This window comes from Dunckerocampus dactyliophorus, chromosome 21 (assembly GCF_027744805.1).
Source record: "Dunckerocampus dactyliophorus isolate RoL2022-P2 chromosome 21, RoL_Ddac_1.1, whole genome shotgun sequence".
Classification (NCBI taxonomy): Eukaryota; Metazoa; Chordata; class Actinopteri; order Syngnathiformes; family Syngnathidae; genus Dunckerocampus; species Dunckerocampus dactyliophorus.
This window is the reverse complement of record NC_072839.1, coordinates 1,013,849-1,033,671: the sequence shown is the minus strand read 5'-3', so window position 1 is coordinate 1,033,671 and position 19,823 is coordinate 1,013,849. Positions and strand designations below refer to the sequence as shown.

General features: G+C 44.7%; 1 protein-coding gene across 2 annotated transcripts in view; it reads right to left on the bottom strand.

Moving 5' to 3' along the window:
* Positions 1-19,823, bottom strand: part of LOC129173895 (partitioning defective 3 homolog) — a 308,256-nt gene that overhangs the window by 149,443 nt on the left and 138,990 nt on the right. For both annotated transcript variants that reach the window (XM_054765212.1, XM_054765211.1), the window contains exons 13-15: positions 15,937-16,125; positions 15,562-15,732; positions 3,795-3,939 (exon numbers count right to left, since the gene is read on the bottom strand). In XM_054765212.1, the coding sequence (XP_054621187.1) occupies positions 3,795-3,939; positions 15,562-15,732; positions 15,937-16,125 (505 nt within the window). The remainder of the gene's footprint in view (positions 1-3,794; positions 3,940-15,561; positions 15,733-15,936; positions 16,126-19,823) is intronic.

Below are 19,823 nucleotides of genomic sequence, written 5' to 3'. Positions count from 1 at the left end.
GTGCACGACATAGTAGGCGTAGTAGCCTCACCGAAATCCAACCAGGACTCCGCTCACGGAACAAAGTGGGGGGTAAGTCCCTGTTGATAGACTACACTGCTGATGGGGATGCCAAACACAGGAACAAGTTCAACATCCGAAGTATCCTTTTGCTGTTGTCATGACAGTACAAGAACATGTTTCCTGTGCGACAACAGGAAGTTCACTCACCTCGTTCCCACCTGCAAGCTCCTGCCCCCCACACCCTGCCCGTTTTGGGAACTCGGCCAAGCGGTCGCCCCCTCAGACGGTGTCGATCCGCAGGCTTCAATTTTCACCCCAGCGTGAGGATGTGACACCCAGCAGCACTTTTCAGTTGGAGAGAACGGAAGGCAAAGCCAAGTGTGATAACGACCTCTGCATTATACCCTGGCTCTCACTGCCACACTGTGCACACGTCATCCTTCTTGCACTAATTCCTTCCTTTCTTTTGTCCGTTTTCTCTCCTTGAGGGGAAAAAATGTATCCTTTCACTCCCCAAGGGCAAAAGGGTGTCTGGTTAGAATAGGCAAGCAGGGAAAGAAAGGAACTAAATTGTAAGAGAGTCATTTAACTTCAACCAAGAGTCGAGCACGGTGTGCCGCCCTTCACCTCCTGCTGGTTATGGGTTCAGCCAAGAGCCATGGCGTGGAAATGAACGGCGTGCACGTGTGACGCCAAAGCTGACAATATCTCAGCACGGCACGCTTTGCTGAAGCAAACAGGGAATTAGGATGCCTCTGACTATGTGGAGACGTGTCAGTGTCAGCACTGCCAGCAGCCATAAGGACGTAGTGACGCAAGCATGTGATGATTACTGTGCTTTTTGCATCAAACTATCAGTCAAGGCCTGGCAGCTGTGTGCATTTTGACCTTCAGAAGCCACATCCCAACATTTGCACCCAAACCCACGTGTCACATCTCACACACTGATTTATAAATACAATGGACGACCTGACAGTCAACCGGTTCCAAACCCCACCGTGATAAGTGAATTTCCACAAAGTGGGATGGGATTTCTTACTTATCAAAGGAATATTTTCATAGTTAGAGCACAGAAAACTTCTTTACAACCTTCTAAATACGGTTTTAACATTATTAGAGCCCTCCAGATATGAAATAACACCCCTATAGTCACCTTAACGCTCCTATTACCCAATACAGTAGACATAATAAGAGAAAATAAGACATCTAAGAATAATATAGACTCACTGCATTGCGACAGTTCCTTTTATTACTTTCTGTTTGTCTACAGTACTTCCTGTGGTGGCTCCTGTCTCATCCATGTAACATTACTGACACCTAGTGACCAGTGTAGAATATGATATATCAGCACATCTTGTAAATGCCTTATACTGTATATAATGCCTTATTCATTTAGCTATTTTAATGCTTGAATGCTTAAACATGCATACTTTTTAATAATAATGGGCCGTTTTCAACCACAAAGGTGATGATTAACATATTACTGAAAAACTAAACTGTGAAATGTGACTGTATATACAGTATATTATACTGCATTTAAGCAAATGACAAAGTCACGTTTACAGCCGAAAACAGGGGATGTTTTGTAAATAACGGAGCGATGCAGACCTGTCACAGCCGGTAGGCATGGGTTAATGAGGGCACGACTCCGAGGCAGCCTGAAGACAGGGATGGAAAAAGGCACACACGTTTACTCGCCGTGAAACAACTGAGCCACAGATCTAAGGCTTTGCGCCGCTTCGCTTGCGATGTGAACTTACAGCGTCAACATGCACTCCCACACTCCTTAAAACTTTTCCACTTGACTCATTTGACTCCGCGTCTGCAGGATGAGGCGGGCGCTGGGCACCCTTGAAGTTTCAGTCGGAAACAAACTTTTTTGTCGACAGTGCGCCCGCATTTGCCCACTTGTGTAGCATTCTGATAAGCTAGCCTCAGAACAGCTGGTAGAATAAATACCATCACTAGACTGAAAGGAAAACCCAACCAATTAGGAATGAAAAACGATGAAAGACAAGAAAATAAGGCAGCTGGAGAGCCAAAAGGATGGAGACAATGTCAGAGGCTTATTGATCTGGAGGCTTAATTAAGCACCAGAAGAGGGTGCCTGACACAGCCTCTGATCCAATACCATCGGTGGCAGAGTGGCACCGCTCTGGCTGAACGAGTATGCGTGTGTGCGCGTGACATGCCAAAGAGGTGAAGATCATTGACCGATGACAAAGTCACTCCGTCTGCAATATGCAGCTGAAGTGCGTCACTGTGGGCTCAAGTGGGAATGGATCAGATGATAAAGTGAGGAGCAGACATTGCAGGAAAGCCAAGGTCACAACCGGACCAACACTTTTTTGGCTGCGAGATTTGCGGTGTTCCCCAAATTGCTGTGTTTTTTTTTGTTGTTCACGGAGAACGTAGTTGTAGAGACCATGAAGGAGTAAGATCACTGCACTCAACCTGCAACCTGTGCATCCAACGCAGGACATCTGAGGCTGCTCGGATGTACGGCTGTCGTTTCAATCGTACAGCCAACGCAACCTAACAAAGTTGGAAGACCAACGTCCGTCAAACTTAATACAAGTACTGACCTTGCGTTCCATGCGGGCTTCGTGTGAAGGCTTCGTGCGCGGGCTGTGTTCCAACCAAAGATCCGTACCGAGAACATGACTGGTTCTGCTCATGCGCGAGACCTACATCACTTCTTGTCCTGATATTGACTTTTTTTTCCAATTTATGAGCATAAATGGTCAATAGGCACACTTAATATGTTTACATTGGGGGTTCTTTTCCTTAATGACACCTAATTACAAGTCTTGGCCAGCATGCGTATGGTCTTTAGTCACCAACCGTGACCTCATGCAGCATGTGCACAGATGCACCACGGGCATATTCGTCATATTCAGTCACATAAATAACAATACGTAGGAACCATCTGAATGCGCATTGGCTGCCCTAATTACGTATGTAGGGTGGACATGTGGTGCACGACACACATTCGGAGTCCGCAAGCGCGACGCAAAAAAAAAAAAATGACATTTTGCCCAAACCTCAAATTGTACTTAAGACACACGCTGGCCGAACGAAGTGCAAACGTTTGTCTTGCAACCTGAAAATAATGTAAGCACCCGGAGAGTTTGTTTGACATGAAAAGAGCCTCTGTGGCCGGTCTGTGGCTAAAAAATCAACAGGTCATACATGCGCCCTCCGTGCGTTCCTTGCGTTCCGTACGACCAGTTGTGACCTGGCCTTAAGCAATATGAAAGTAGACAAAGGAAACCTAATGTGAAAAGCTTCACTCCATCATCCCATACGAGCACACCCTCCCTCACCTCAGCTTGTGTGCATGCATGTTAAAGGCCCGTCGATAGCGAGATGACAGCAGTGACTGGTGGAGGATTGAATTGCCAATTCCAATATAGCCGTGGAGACGAGACGTTAGCAGGCTGATGTCAGCTGGCTAGATTGAGAATTGGCTTGAGTGAAACCAGTCAGGAGTGGAGTGAACGCATGGGAGATTAGGGATGACGTTAATCCCTGAGGGGTTTGAATGGTGAGACGTGGCGTGTACCTTGGGATGCGGGGCAATGAGAGCAAGGGCGAGGTTGTGAGAGGTTGCTGCTCGGGGATTTAACACAAGCAAGCAGAGAGACGTGTCTTGGTAGAGGCTAAAACTGAACAAGACGCATCAGAGTGCAGGAAACAGACTGATTCATGAGGTTCACAGGCAGGAAAAAGGAGTGGCAATTTTGACCAACGGGTAAAACAGAGACCGAGTGGAGATAAGCATGACTCACCTATGCGCCTAACTGAGGTTGGTACCGGTGTGGAGATGCTGTTGAAGCCCTCAATGCTTTCATACAGGGAGTGGGAGATGCGGCGCTCGTGGTTGTCCTGACGGCCATCAGGGTGGCCCGGCATAGGAGGGCTGCCAGGGAGTTCCTACACAAAACACACGGTGGACAAGATGACGTTCAGACAGAGAAGGGGGAGTTAGGACAATTCCAAGGGCCCAATTAACTAATGATGAGCTGGCTTCAAGCTAGTTAAGAGGCAAGATAAGTTCTTTGAGAATAATGAGAGGAACAATTGAATAAAAAAGGAGACAAATCAAAACAACCTGAACAGGCGCTTTCTAAAGAAAATGTCTACCTTGTACACCGTACTTGTACACAAACTATTAAAACATAGCATTACGCAACATCATATGTTAGCACATGAGAGCCCGAAGACATGCGACAGAACAGGAAAAGGACACGAATAAGGTGCTGCATTTTCTATAAGGAGTCATTTAATAAGTGCAAACGTAACACATTTTTATAACAACAGTGCATGTGCATTTTGATGCAGGCACACAAACATACTTGGGTCGGGGACAGACCGGTTCCGGTTCCAGTCTCTAACTGCCAGAGATATTGACTTACTTGCTTTAAATGGAGAATGAGACTTTCCACAATGCTTCATAAGCGCTTCCAACAAAACACGAGAGGGAAAAAAACCAACCTGTCACAGACATCTCTCTTGAAGCTTGACATCCATGCACCTCAAGCACGGGCTGAACCAGGCGTCTCTGGCTAAAACTGACGTCCAGCCAAGACAGATGAGACTAATAGATCAGACCCCATGGCAGCAGGACAACAAGAGATCCATTGGGGAAAAGAGGAAGTGCTAAGGAATTTTTAGTAAACATAATGATGGAAGTTGGATTTGCCTGATTGGAACGTTCATTAAAAGCTCGTCTCCCAAGGGTTCAGAGAGGAGTGATTTCTTGTATCCGGACAACACAAGCAAAAACAGAGAGGTGGTTTCCGAGTAAATGAAGACTTGAGTTAATATGACAGATGGATGGCTGAGACTGGGCGCTGTAAAAGACGCTACTTTTTTCTCATGCTTTGAACCCTGCTGCTTGCACAGTGATGCAGCTCATTTATGGCTAAAAACTGCATTTCCCATGAAGCTTAGCGTGCAGCTTCAGGAAGTCGTGAATAATATCACATTTTGAAGTCTTACGCAGCGATCTCTGACACATCCTCAGTAGGTTACAACGGTCCACTATCACCAGCGGGTTTCCAAAGGCTCCGCTGCTGTGATGAAGAGTTTTAGCTGAAGCTCAATGGCTCGAGACAAAAGTGACACAAAGATGTTGCCGCCCCCCCCCCCTCGAGACAAAAGTGACACAAAGATGTCGTCCCCCCCCCATGGTCATGAGCTTTGGGTCGTCACTGACAGAACGAGATGGTGGATACAAGCGGCTGAAATGAGTTTCCTCCGTAGGGTGGCTGGACTCACCCTAAGAGAGAGGGTGAGGAGCTCGGTCATCCAAGAGGGGCTCAGAGAAGAGCCGCTGCTCCTTCACATGGAGAGGGGTCAGCTGCATCTAGGCTGCATGCCTCCCCAGTCGGGAGGAGGCCCTGGGGCCGACCTAGGACACGCTGGAGGGATTTTGTCTGGAAATTAGGCTGTACGTATGTGTGGAATACTCTTCAAAAAGGCATCCACGTCACGGTTTCCCTCAATTAATTGGATTTCTACTGCAAATAAGACTTTGCAGTCAACTTTGCATTGTTCCAAAAAAATAAAAATGACAACAATTCCACTTTTAATTGAGTCTGATCATGCTTAAACTTCACCACACAGACAATGTTTAACATAATGTCCAGTGATGTTCCTGGCAGCAGACATCACTGTGGCAGAGTAATAGTCTAACAGGAACGTCTCCACTGAGAAGATGTCCACGACCATTGCATTCCAGCATCAATTAGCCACAACAACACCCGGAGAGGTGGAAGGTGTTTCTCTCCTCACTTTTGGGACTAAGCGGCACAAGAGAAGGCCACTAAAGACTATAATGAAATATTTCATGTGAGCTTCTGACATAGAACCCTCCATTGCATGATGGCAGCAACTGTTTGGGACGATAGAGGTCCATCCAGGGCTACGCACCGGGACCATTCAACTCAAACATCACACTGGGCAGCCTCAAGCCAATACCAATCAGGATTCTTTATACCTCCTGCCAACGTTAGTTCTTAACTTGATGTTTAGTCTGCATTAAACCCTGCAGACACGTCCGTCTGCTGCCCTCACGAGGCTCACATTCCTTCATGCACTGCATCTAACATGTCACAGTTGGCTTTCTAAATATGAATGTATGGTCATCACGGTCTGTCGAAGTATTTTGAGCACCCCCAGTAGTTACAGATTCCAGTGACCTTGTCAGACATTTTATGAATAATACATTGTGATTTTTTGGGGGCGTATACTGTAAACTTGCATGTGCGACCAGGATAGAAATGGCTGAGTAGATTAGGCTCAGTAAGTATCACACCAGTGATTTAATCCCTAAACAACAGCAAGCTGATCATTTATCCAAAAGCGGCAGTGCTCCTTTAAGCCTTTTAGGCCATTCTTTCCATCAGTTCTCATCACCTCAGCAAGTGTTTAATCTACCTTAATCTGGTTGTTTTCAGAGTGGATTACCCTGGAGGAAGAAAACTGCGAGTGTTTGCCAAAGTATTTGCATAATACCTGCATTTCTCTGAGGCCACATTTGTATCAAATGCAAACTCATGCACAAATTGCCTTGGCCTCCCTGTCAGCATCACTCTGACCTTGGCTTTTCAGCGAGGGAGAGGAAACAGAGTGTTGACCGGGAGTCTTAAACTGTCACCAAAGGCTAATAATGTCAAATCTGTTGCCATTTACTGGCCTTCTATCCAAGCTCCAGCCTGTTACGGCAGCCCTAATCCAGTCACCTCCACCATCATGCTGTAATTACAGTCCTTAAGCTGCTGCATCTTGCCCCCGGCACACGTCACGTCTCTGCAGGTCAGATGCCCCACTTTTCATTTGCTTTCTCACATCCGGTTCTTCTTGGTAAAACTTCTATTTGTCCAGATGATCACACACATCCGCAGGTGCAAACGGACCTACTGGACACAACCAGGGGACATCTGGTTGGATCCCCCAGCCCAGCTTCATGTTGCTCTCCCCTTTTAAGAACCAGACAACCTACTTATTGTGCGAATGTTGGAAGTTGACACTAGAAGAATTATGACATCATAGCAATAAATGTTATAACATTAATAATAGCTCCGATAACCGATCATTAAAAAAAAAACAACATTATATTCCCTGTACTGTGCGGTGTACAGTGATGGGGGGGACAAACATATAGCACACAAAAAACCTTAGCAGCCACTTGAAACGCCAGCACCAAAGTGTTTGAAACGTGCAACTGCTTTTCCAGAGACCTCCGTGGCATCACACCGGCTGCTCGGAGCGTGTGCCCGAATACAGTGCACCTTTCTGGGCCACGCCAGGTGTCTCCTCCCCCTCTATCCTTCTCCTTTGTTCTCCTGATAGTAGTGATGTAGTAGTGATGTCATCACATTTCATTAGGACCAATCAACAAACCCTAATTAGTTTCAGTCCTTCTTGCCTCCACAAACTACACTTACATCTACATTTACAAGGTAGATATAACATTTTATCGGTCTTGAGAAGGAGAACGTTATCGGTGTCGGTTTGAAAAAAAAGATATCGTGCATCCCTAATTATTTCTGGTTTGGTACTGCAATAATGGAACTAGAAAGAAGCCATCCTGTCACCTTTCTAAAAACTAAATGTCTGCAAAAACCAACATTTTTGAAGTAAGATTTGATCCTCTTTCATGGCCGTGTAAGTGTAAAAACAAGTTAACCACTAGAGTGTGTCTAAGCATGTTTGAGTCTTCCTAGATCCTGCGTGATTTCTCTTCTGGTCAGTTTCTTCAGACATTCTGTGAGGGTGGTTCTTTTTCAAAGTTAAGTGAAGAAAGACAGAATAAGCCAAAGAAAAAGGCAAATATGTGCACGGTTAATCATTTGTTCATCATTTTTGTGAGGTGATGTTTGGTATTGTGATGTGTTCATAAATACGGTTGGTAAGATGGTAGGGTACGTGGTAGGTCGTGTTCCAACCTCAGGGGTGTTCAACTTTAGTGGGATATGTTAGCCAAAATGCTACCAGTCTATCCCGTATCCGATTGACTTTGACACGACAGAAGGGATGTGTTCAGATACAAAAGCCCGTCACCGTCCAACACTGGACCCAAGCAGCCCACTTAACCACCAGATTCAATATATTATTCCTCAATTGCTGCTATTGAGTTTCCCCTGCTTCTCCTAAACGAGTTAGCCCTCAGAGAGCAGGTTGGGAATTCACGGGGCGGCAGCAGCGGAATTGTATTTCTGCTGTACTCGCTTCCACCGTACAGGCACAGCACACATATTCTGTGAAGCAACACGCAGACTACATGAAAAAAACTGCATGTTAGCTTAGTGATCTACAAAGTGGATAAAAAAGTGACTTATTCGTATGAACTTTGGTCTTTGCTCTTTTTTCCTATTTTTGCTGTTTTGTTTTTGAATTTTCAAAATATTTTCCTTCTTCTTACATAACCTTCGGAAATTTTCTTCTTGTAATATTTTGACTTTATTCCCATAATATTTTTACCCAACATCGTGTTTGTCGTAACAGTACGCCTTTAAAAAAGCTATTTCCTTGAATATTTCAACTACTAAAATTACATTATTTTTCCTGACAATGTTACAAGTTCATTCTCGTAAAATTGCAGCTTTTCTTGTTAGAATACAACTTTTTTCTCTAAATATTTTTATTTAGGTTCTTGTAAATTTACTGCTGATTTTTCTTGTTAAATTATATTTTTACAACGTGCTGCGAGCTGCCCCGGGCCGTATTTTGGACACCCCTGGCATGAATAGATGCTATGGTGCTTCTGTTCTTTCAAGTACAAAATGTAAGAAGCATCCATTGGAATTAAGCCAAACTTAATGTCTTAGTAATAACTTAAAGACGATATTTCATCAAAAGATTAAAAAGAAATAAAGAACAAACTTCATCATCAAGTCATGATTTGTCTTCAATGTCCCGCCCGTCAGTGCGTTAAGGTCCCTCGCAGCAGTGGTGCGCTCAATAATAATAAAACCATAAATTACCAGACGGGGGCTTTGCTTGATGGCTCTCTCCAGGATTTATCGATCCATTTCTCTCTCGTCCGAGTGGACGTCTTTTGTTAGGGCCGGTGACTTCCTTCCCACTTGTCTCTTTACATAAACGTTACCTGACTGACTGCAGGGCTGTCGGACCGCCTTACCAACCGGCATGCTTACCGCACCAGCTATTTTTGAGCAAAGAAACGATCTAAAGTATCTGCAGGTTTAAGTATCGGACTAATAAAAGAGGTTGATAGTCTGTCAATGTGCACGGTGGTGGAGTGGGTATCAGAGTCTACGTGGAGGGATGTACGATGTATCATACCTTTCACATTTGAACCCACACGGTATTGATTCCCGGTACTTCACAATCGGTATCGGTACTAAATGGTACCAGTTTTTGGTAGTTCTGTGTGTATTATGTGGTAATAAAATGTTTATTTGATTAATACATTTATTTTTGATATCTCGACTTCATATCAAAACAACATCCATCCATACTGTTTGTATTGCAACATCATCTTCTTAATGATGCAACATTTCACTCATTTCAGGATACATTTTTGTCATTGGTTGCTAACTTGAGCCTGTTTGCCTTTCAAGTGCTCGAGCCCGTGCCGACTGCAACCCGATGTGACCGATGCCACCTGCACCCCAGCGTCCACTCCCTCGCGGATGGTTGCTAACCGTATTTGGATAAACTCCCTGACACTGCTCATCTCTTGAGAAGCAGCCAAGCATAGCTACGTTGTGAATCTCTCTCTTTCAAAGCACCGACTCTGACGTAAACAAAAGCTCTTGCTCTCAACAATGGCGGCCACGGCCCACAATGCATTGCACAATCACGTGCGCTTTCGAGCCCTGTAAGCGGCAAGGACACATGCACAGTTTGCAATGCTGGGCTTGGCCAAAGAAAGCATTCTGTGTCTGTGTGTGTGTTTGTTAGACTTCAGTGTGTGTATCAGTACTTCAACATGTTGAGCACATTGAGCAGTACTGTGATAATAACGATAATCAGGATATGACATTTTCATACGATTACATCCCTAATTGGTACTCAATAAAAGTACCGAATTCGGTAGCCATCCCTATATAGGCGTCAGTTCTACATCCACATGCACCATTGCTTGCACTGATTAGAGGTTTATCTATTAGAGTATTGCAAAACCTTGTAAATCAGACCCTCCAGGATGTTGTGATGTCGCCATTCCTCCAATTCTCATAAATTCAACGCCAGCAGCCATTCTCGCAACTGTCCAATCCCCGCACGTTTTGGCCAACCATCGTCATCAGACTCCCTGAGCAGCGCTTAGACGCGCACGTCAACTGTTCAACCAATCAAAACAAGCCACAGGACGCAAATGGCTCGGCCGCTCCTTGGACACGCCTGTTTTTAGAGCTCTTTGTGACAAGTCCTAAGGATGCTGCCAATGTGTGATCCTGTGTGTGAGAGGAGAGCATGCAGGTTGTGCGCTGCCGCATGCGGGTGTGAGTGTGATGTTTCGGTTGTGAGTAATGCCGGTGGACAAACAGCACAAACACACACACGCACACACACACACACACACACACACACACACACACACACACACACACACACACACACACACCGTCGTCAGCTTGTCAATAGCGTCTGTCAATGTCTGCTGGCGATCTCGGACATAAATGACACCGCAAATGTGCAGACAGGCGTGGGTTTACGGTTAGTGGTCGATTTTAAATCAGCGAGACGAAAGCATATTCATTATCAGACCGTCTGCTTGCAGACGGATGAACGTGTGATTCATATCTGCGGCTGACATGAACTGTGGCCGTGTGACAGACGAACAGATGTTGCCCACCGACTGAAACGTCATGAAAAATAGAAAAAGAATGCAGGGAAGATTCTTTTCAAACTGATACCGATAATGATAACATTCTGCTTCTCAAGAACGATGTGGTACCGATAACCGATTAAATTTAGATGTAAGTGTAGTTAGTGAACACCTGGAGGTAAGAAGGACTGGAACTAATTAGGATTTGTTGATTAGTCCTAATGAAATATGATGACATCACTACTATCAGGAGAACCAGAGTATAGAGGGGGAGGAGCCACCTGCTGTGGCCCAGCAAGGTGCACTGTATTCGGGCACACGCTCCGAGCAGCTGGCGTGCTGCCATGGAGGTCTCTGGAAAACCTGATGCACTTTTCAAATACTGTGGCGCTGGCGTTTCAAGTGGCTGATAAGGATTTTTTGTGCTTTATTTGTTGTTTTTTCCCCTCATGGCTGAGAAGTTGGTACAACTAGCACGCAAAATGTCTTCCTTGGAAAGTAAATGTTTGTTTACAAGTGAGCTCAGGAGAAAGTACGTTAACGTCACGGGCAGGAGAAGAAAGGAGCACTTGATTTGCTTACCTGCACAATACGGGTAATATCGCCTCATTGGTGTATTTTTTTAACGATCAGAGCTATTTTTAATGTTATGGGATTCATCGGTATGACTTCATGATTCCCTCATATCGACATGATAATTATGGTGCACCCCTACTTTAAGAGTATTGGAATAAGGCATCTTTCAGTGAACTTCCAGTATTATTTGAGTATCTCCTTGCCAGGCCGTGGGTCCTGCTTTTCAGTCATGAAAATACGGTCACCCAAACTTAAACCTAAATTCTTCAGCTTCCATTTTGGATAATTGTGTTTCTACTTTGTGCCCTGATCAGTTAGTCTGACGCGTCATCATGGTACGTGACGTTACGGAGCAACTCGCTTGCTCCCAATTTGCAGTTTATCTATCCAAGAAATGGCATTTCCGTGTGTTGACGTTTGCCCCACTTGTGCCGTCATCCCACATTCCCAAGCACATTGCTTTCAAGTCCGTGGAAAATTGCTTCATTTCATGTGGCCCAACTTCATCCACAGCCAATACAGCGCTCATCAAAAACGGCATCCCTTCTAAAAAAAGTAATATTCATGCTGAAATGCCAAATGTGAAAAAAGTTTTGGAATAGTAATTTAAGATGAACCCACGTGACGACGCATTAGCAGAACAAAGATGGAAAAAGAAGCAGCCGTGCAATCATAATGCTTCAAACAAATTGCCAGTGATCCTTTCCCCCGACTATCGGGGGCAGAAGGCTACTTTTTCAAAGACGAGCCCGTAGAGAGAACAAATGATTGTTCTGGGGAAGATGTGGCAGAGATAAAGTGTCTGTCTTGGGCGCGCTACGCTACGAGTCAAACCAGAACAGCCCACGGATGAAACGTGAAAACGTACGCCAGAGCTACTTTTAATTAGATTTCATAGTTTCACAGGCGTCGTCAACCAAATTCTGTTTTTTTTCCTAAATTAATTGATGATTTTTTAAATAAGTGTTAAGGCGGTGTGAAGAATTGTTCTCCAAGACGCAGTTTCATGGTACGAGGCTTTGAAGAGCACGCGTAAGTACATGATGGTGATCATGAAGGCTTTAATCCGAGGACACCGCAGGCCACCAATCACAGCTGCTCTACAAAATTGGAACGACAGCAAAGACTGTCCGCCCAAACCGCCTGGGACACGCGCCGCCAACAGAAAGATGAAAAAAGCATCAGCTCCAAGAGTGGGCTTTGCTTTTCTCTCGATGGCGTTCGGTGGCGCCCTCACACGGGAATGGGAGTGTGAGGGCGACCATATCGCAAAAGGGGCGGCTGCAGCGGCTGCTCAGTACAACATGGCGGAGTTCATAAGTCTACGTCATACAAATACACTCTATTGTGACCGTCATGTTTTTATTTGGGGTGCACCACGTGCACGTATCCCAGGCTGATATGAGGGAATTATGAATGTATCATCCGATAAAGCATAATTTTTTTAAAACCTCTCCAATTAGGCGAGATTGCCTGTACTGTGCAGGTGAGCAAATCAAGCACTCCTTTCTTGACATGAAAGGGATCGTTCCTATTTGATGACATGAAGTTGTACGACACCCCCATCAGCATTGTAGTCACCCCCCCTTGGTCTCCTACGTCCAGTTCTGGTCAGATGTCCGTGATGCAGAACGTAGTTCCGCTTGGTTGCTGGGGACAACTAAGTCAAGACTTTGGCTTCAAAGTCATACAAACGGACCAGTCACAGACTGAATGGTCCGCATCGCCGCAAATGAAGGTCGTTGTTTTTTTCGAGACATCCACCAATCAACCGCCATAAAAGAGGGATGACTGGACTTTTATTCTGGGTCTTTCCTCCATCTTCCTCATCGATGCTAGCGTGCAGCGCAGTAACCAAATATATTGCTCTTGTTTTCTAATCCAAATGAAAAAGCTTCCATGTTGGGTGATGACTGACTGCTTCTCCGACAGCAAGGAGGTCCCAGGAACCAGAAAGAAAGGACCAGGACTTCCAGCGCTCCACGCTGGTGGACTGCATGGCTTTGAGCTGTTTTCATGTGGACAGGAATAATCCCAGGCCTCATTCTCACACACGAGTCGAGGAGTATTTACATCTTAAGGCTTTAATGCTTGCATCCTTGGCTTGGCGGTGAAGAACACAAAGGCTACTTCTGCAACCATTGTGTGGTGTTGCACCGTGCTCCAAAACAAGTTGCAACTCCAGAGAAATGTTCCACCGCTCACGTGATACTTTCGCCTGCAGCAGCAAGCGATGATGAAATCAGTGTAATTTTCATGGAGTGAGGCGGCTGCACCCCCTCTGATGCATTAGTGTGCGCAGCTCGGCTCCCCTCCCCTGCAGACAGTGATGGATCTGATTCATTTCAATGGTGGCCTCCAGTGCTCACTCCCATTCGCTTGGGTGACAGTGGCAAACTGGTGCTGGGTCTTACATGCTATCTGCCTGGCCAGGGGTCCAGCAGTGGAGATGAGGGTGGCACTTGCTATTAGGACATGTCTGCTTTTCTCTTTTGGGGTCGGCCGCTGATCTTATATTCTTAATGAAGTCATTCTTTCCACTCCCCTTGGAAAACGTCAAGCGGCACGACGGCATCTATTCAAATTACCTTTTAGAACACGAACTTCCTGTGTGTTTAATTGCATTTTAATGGATGGAATCGTATCCACCCTCTGCACAAACTGATTACAAAGCTTTCTGCAAAACCATCCATCCAATCCAAGTGATGCGGGAGTAAATGTTAGCTTACACACCAACAGCTCAAACCCGGCTCTCCAAGTGGATCAAATACAAAGAAATGTCAGAGATATGTCCACCTGCCTCACTAGTCGGGGATTAAAAAGGCCAGACGAGAGACTGGACAGAAGCGATAGGGCTCGCTCAACCTGCAGGCTGTGCTTTTCCAGGTGGCGGGGTGGGCTTGGAATGGTACGGGAAGGCAGGCTTGGATAGAAAGTGCAATTTAAAAAGCAAGAAGCTGAATTAGTGTGGGCCACTATCAGCGCCACAAATGGATATGTGCAACAAAAACATACCCGATAGACGAGCAGCTCCAAAAGTGCCAATGCTGAAATTCTACTTCAAGCATCACCAGGACAGCATTTCAAGGAAAAGTACCTTAGTGAGACATGAACACATCTCTCCTTTCTGTGTGTTCTAAAAAAATAAAAAGAGGCAGCTAAGAATGCATGTAATGGGACACGCCTACCCCGCCTATAAAGCCTTCTGAAAAAACCTCCATGAGCGCCAACAAGGCTCCTTTTCCATCACGTGAACCAAGCTACAGCACATTATTATTATTATTATTATTATGATTATTATTATTATTGCTTACTGGCGTAGTGACACCTCGCCACACCACACCGGCTGGCTACTAGCCAGCTAGCGACTACCTTCACCACACGCTCGCTCACAACGCCTCAGGCTGCTAGCTAAAAGCAACGCTACATATTGGAGCTGCCGCCGCTGCTGTGTTTGTTTCTGAATTTGGTAAAGTCAATTTTAGAGTTTTTTTAAACAGTATGTTCAAAAATGGGGCTGAACTACTGAGGTGTTTTTCATATTTTGGTACATTGAGCTTATTTAGAACCAGTTCTAGTGTTGGTTCTGATTGGACTGTGCAGGTGTAACTAATGCCGTCACTTTCACATGAAGCCGATACTGGTTGGCATGTGCATTTTACTATCAAATAAGAACACCATTGAGAATTCACCCACGTTCTTATTGTACTTAAACGGTATATTCATAAGGCTCTCAATATCCTTGACTATTTGCGTATGACAAACCTCCACTCCGTTGCCAGACAGAATCCTTTATCTTCCCAGCCAATGCGGTGTTATTCAGCAAAGCTGTCAATCATAGATATCACATCAAGGCCCACTGCGGGCGAAGCAAATCACACCAAGGATTCGGAGAAATGTGAGATGCTATCGCCTATCCTGCGCAGGAAATGGGACTGTTTGAAGATGTTCATGGTTTTCGGGTCATCCCATAAAAGTTATTTCAAGGCGCTGGGACGGATTAGGGCCTATACAGCAGTCAAGAGGCAGAAGCTTCACACATGGGTGAGTTTCCGCAGCTGCACCACTGGCAGTTTCAACATGACCGTTCGACTAATACGAGATTTTGGATTGGGCAGAAGATGAGGCAGGCAATTGGGTCCATGAACAAAAGCAAAGCAATGAACTAAGTTAGCTACCTCTTTGTTTTGGCCCACCCGCCGGGCGACGATGAGTTGGATCATCCCCCGTTTGTTGCCTTCCACCGACATTGACTTGCGTAGCGTTTCCATGGCTTCCTGATTGGTGTTCCCCAGCAATGACTCTCCATTGACGGCGATGAGTTGGTCATTGATGCGTAGACGTCCATCCTATAAAAGTTGATATCTTTGAAAAAACATACAAGCTAACATGCTAACACCTAGCATTATAGCGCTTAGTCTTCATGGAAGTTTATACCTACTTTATGTACAGTATTTATACGTTTATATTTACACCCCCACTAAGGTCAATGTGGATCTTGCTCTTTTTGAACCGAATCCGTTTCTGCGTAACGGAGCATAGCTGTCACTTGCCTTGCTAGCAGCGCCACCGTTGATGATGGATTTGACAAAGATGCCCAAGTCGGCGTGGCTCTCCTTGGATCGGTTCCCCTTGACGCTGACCCCCAGGCCTGCTGAACCCGAGTCATTGAGTGGGATCTCAAAGGTCATGAACTCCCGTGTGCCATCCGGGGTCAGGACCAGGTCATCCTCCCCCTGTTGCTGGGGACATTTTAGGAAATGGCGTTTATCTTCCCGAGTCGAACGAATCCAAGGATTCACCGCTCACTGCATCATGCGATTAGAAGTAAAAACTCAAACAGAAAACAGGAAAGTTTGATGGTGCAAAGAGAAGGTGGTCTCCTGGAAACACCACTGGAACATTCATTCAAGCCAGGGGGGGTCAAACTGGCCACATGGCCACATTTACCCTGTATCTGTGAAAGCATATTCATGTATCAGCGCCTCATGATATCATGACACCTGTCATTATCATCATTTTCACTTTCTGTTGTGTTAGCAACAAACCTTGAACGACGTCACGGTGCTGAGCACAACGACAACAATACTCTAGTTACAACTATTATTAGAATAATAATAATAATAATAATAATAATAATAATAATAATAATAATAATAATGATACGGAACTATCGTTCGTTTTATATTTCAACTTGACAACAACTAAATTCTGTCTAAATTGACAGAAGAAATACATTTAGCAAAAAGATATTTTATTTAAAGTTTGAATGAAGTTGGAATATGAGTATTTTAAATATATTAAAATTAAGAAATGAAATAAAAGCATACCTATATTTTATACTTAAATGTACTAAAAAAGAGAATATAAAATCTATTTTCAAGTGCCGTGTTGCCGTGCTTTGAGTTTGGCTCCTGTCATTGAAGCCACGAGATAACAAAACGCTTGTTTAGTTGCGGTGATGATGGTTCTTCCACCAGGAACTTGCTGGAACTGACCGGCGGCAAAAACCATCCCGTCGTCAGAAAGCATTTTATGGACTGTATGAAAGGAGAAGCAAAAGAAAAGAATAATAATGGACCATTATATCACATGCAATACAAGAATTAAAGTGCTGCACTGCGGTGAAGCATGCGAAGTCCATCGTGATAAATGACTTGGGGGGTGTGGAATAAATAACGAGTAGCGACGGTGTCGCGGAGCTTTGGAGCATCGAGATGTCTTGTTCGCTGCTTGCAGATTGAGAGGTTCAGAGCGGTTCTAGGACACTGCGATTGGCCAGATAAGGTCCATTTGAAGATTAATGGCAGGCAGAGCAATCAACCTCAGAGACCCCATCCACCGCAGGACCTATTTAAATGGACTCCTATCAGCACACAGACATGCACTCGCTCACACGGCCAGATGGATGGCCGCCAGGTGTGTGCCCCTCACAGCTGCTGGGATGAAGTGTTAAGCACAGGGAAGATACAGCAGTAGGTGTCCCCCCCCCTTCTCCATGGGCTGAGGAATTATTAGGATGCAGCGGTGCGTTCAGGTGAAAGCTCCTTTCAACGGCGTCCCGATATGCCAGACAGCCCCCCTTGTTGTTCTGCTATTCTCCCCTCATTTTAGACACCTGTCTGTACTGCCCGCCAGCTGGGCTTTGTCCGCACCCAGACCCTTCAGAACACCAGAATCCGTTAAATCCCACCGTCCCTCAACACCTCCAGAAACCCGCCGCTTTTGTCAGGTGATGAAGCCTCGCACGCTAGACTCGAAACGGGAATTCGACTGTCAGTGTGCAGATCAAATCAGCTGCCATTAATTAGCTTGCATCTGCAGCACAGACAAAACAAATAATCAAATGTAATCGTATGGCAGGTGCGGCCAGGAGGCCGTGTGTGTGTGGGGGTGTGTGTGTGTGTGTGTGTGTGTGTGTGTGTGTGTGTGTGCGTGCGTGTGTGTGTGCGTGTGTGTGTGTGTGTGTGTGTGCGTGTGTGTTAGGGTTAATCGTATGGCAGGTGCGGCCAGGAGGCCGTGTGTGTGTGTGTGTGTGTGGGGGTGTGTGTGTGTGTGTGTGGGTGTGTGCGTGTGTGCGTGTGTGTGTGTGTGTGCGTGTGTGTGTGTCCTGCACCTTTACTTCTATCGGAGGAATATTCAAGTTCATGGAGGAGGAACATGTTCAATACGGGAGTGATATGGCATATTAGGACATAGGGAACGTTTGAACACGATATCACACTCATCATAAAATAAGTGATACTATATTTATCAGCTTAGCATATCTGGGCCGTCACTGCAGTGATTTTAGCACGTTAATCAATTGAAACAAAATGAAATGAACTCCTTCAACCACAGCCATTTTTCAAAAGACAACCCCTTCAGTGGCGGCCATTTTAGATGATCTTTCAAGGCACACAGAATACTGTGTAGTATTACTATATCAGTATATTAGAATACTGTGTAGTATGACTATATCAGTATATTAGAATACTGTGTAGTATTACTATATCAGTATATTAGAATACTGTGTAGTATTACTATATCAGTATATTAGAATACTGTGTAGTATTACTATATCAGTATATTAGAATACTGTGTAGTATTACTATATCAGTATATTAGAATACTGTCTAGTATGACTATATCAGTATATTAGAATACTGTGTAGTATGACTATATCAGTATATTAGAATACTGTGTAGTATTACTATATCAGTATATTAGAATACTGTGTAGTATTACTATATCAGTATATTAGAATACTGTGTAGTATTACTATATATCAGTATTTTAGAATACTGCGTAGTATGGTTATATCAGTATATTAGAATACTGTGTACTATGGCTATATCAGTATATTAGAATACTGTGTAGTATGACTATATATCAGTATATTAGAATACTGCGTAGTATGGTTATATCAGTATATTAGAATACTGTGTAGTATGACTATATCAGCATATTAGAATACTGTGTACTATGGCTATATCAGTATATTCGAATACTGTGTACCAGACCCCCCCGGCCTCTTTGACGGCCACGTCTGGCCCATGTACTTGAAACATAAGAACAGCATTATGGTTATATCAGTATATTAGAATACTGTGTAGTATAGTTATATCAGTATATTAGAATACTGTGTAGTATAGTTATATCAGTATATTAGAATACTGTTTCTAATACTGTAGAATACAATTTCACATTTGGAACTATACTGTGTGTGTGCTCGTGTGTGCACGCGTGCACACGTTAAAATTCCCCTACAATGCCTAACCGCCTGCACGCGACACTCCTCCACGTGCTCTCACTTCCTCCTCACTGTCGAGTGTGTTTTGACATGCAAAAGGTCCATGCCGAGCTCTTATCAAATGCACTGCTGCCACCTTGTGGCCATTCTTATGGCTTAAACATCTTTTACTGTGTTACTTTTACTGTTTTCTTCTGTCACTTTTTTGATGTGACAAACAAGACGAAGACAGCTTTAAGTGCTTTTATAGAGAGAGAGGCCCAAGCGGCACCCACTGCTCGTTGAGAAGAGCCACACGTGCTTTCATGTCAACCCTCCAAAAGTCCCCAACATTACCAGAAAAAGCCGCTAGATGTGTCGCTCGTCGCTGATTTGAAAATGAGTACGTAAAAGCAGTAAATAAGCATATTGGCTAAACATGAATAAACACTGATGGCTCCTGCTACACCTTCCATCTTCTCTGGAAGCCCAGGTGAGTCTGCGGTGACAGAGTCGTAACGACAAGCGACATTCACACAGTCCCGTTACGTGTTTATTCGAGAGGGTGAACAAGTAGCGACAAATCTGAGGCGGCCCGTCTTAACAGAACACACAAAAACAAGCAACAATGAATGAATGTGATGTGTCAGCGTCAGGGTCGGTCCGTACCTTCAATACGTACGAGCCATCCGAATGAAATAAATAAAGCACATCATCCCCGGAGAGGCT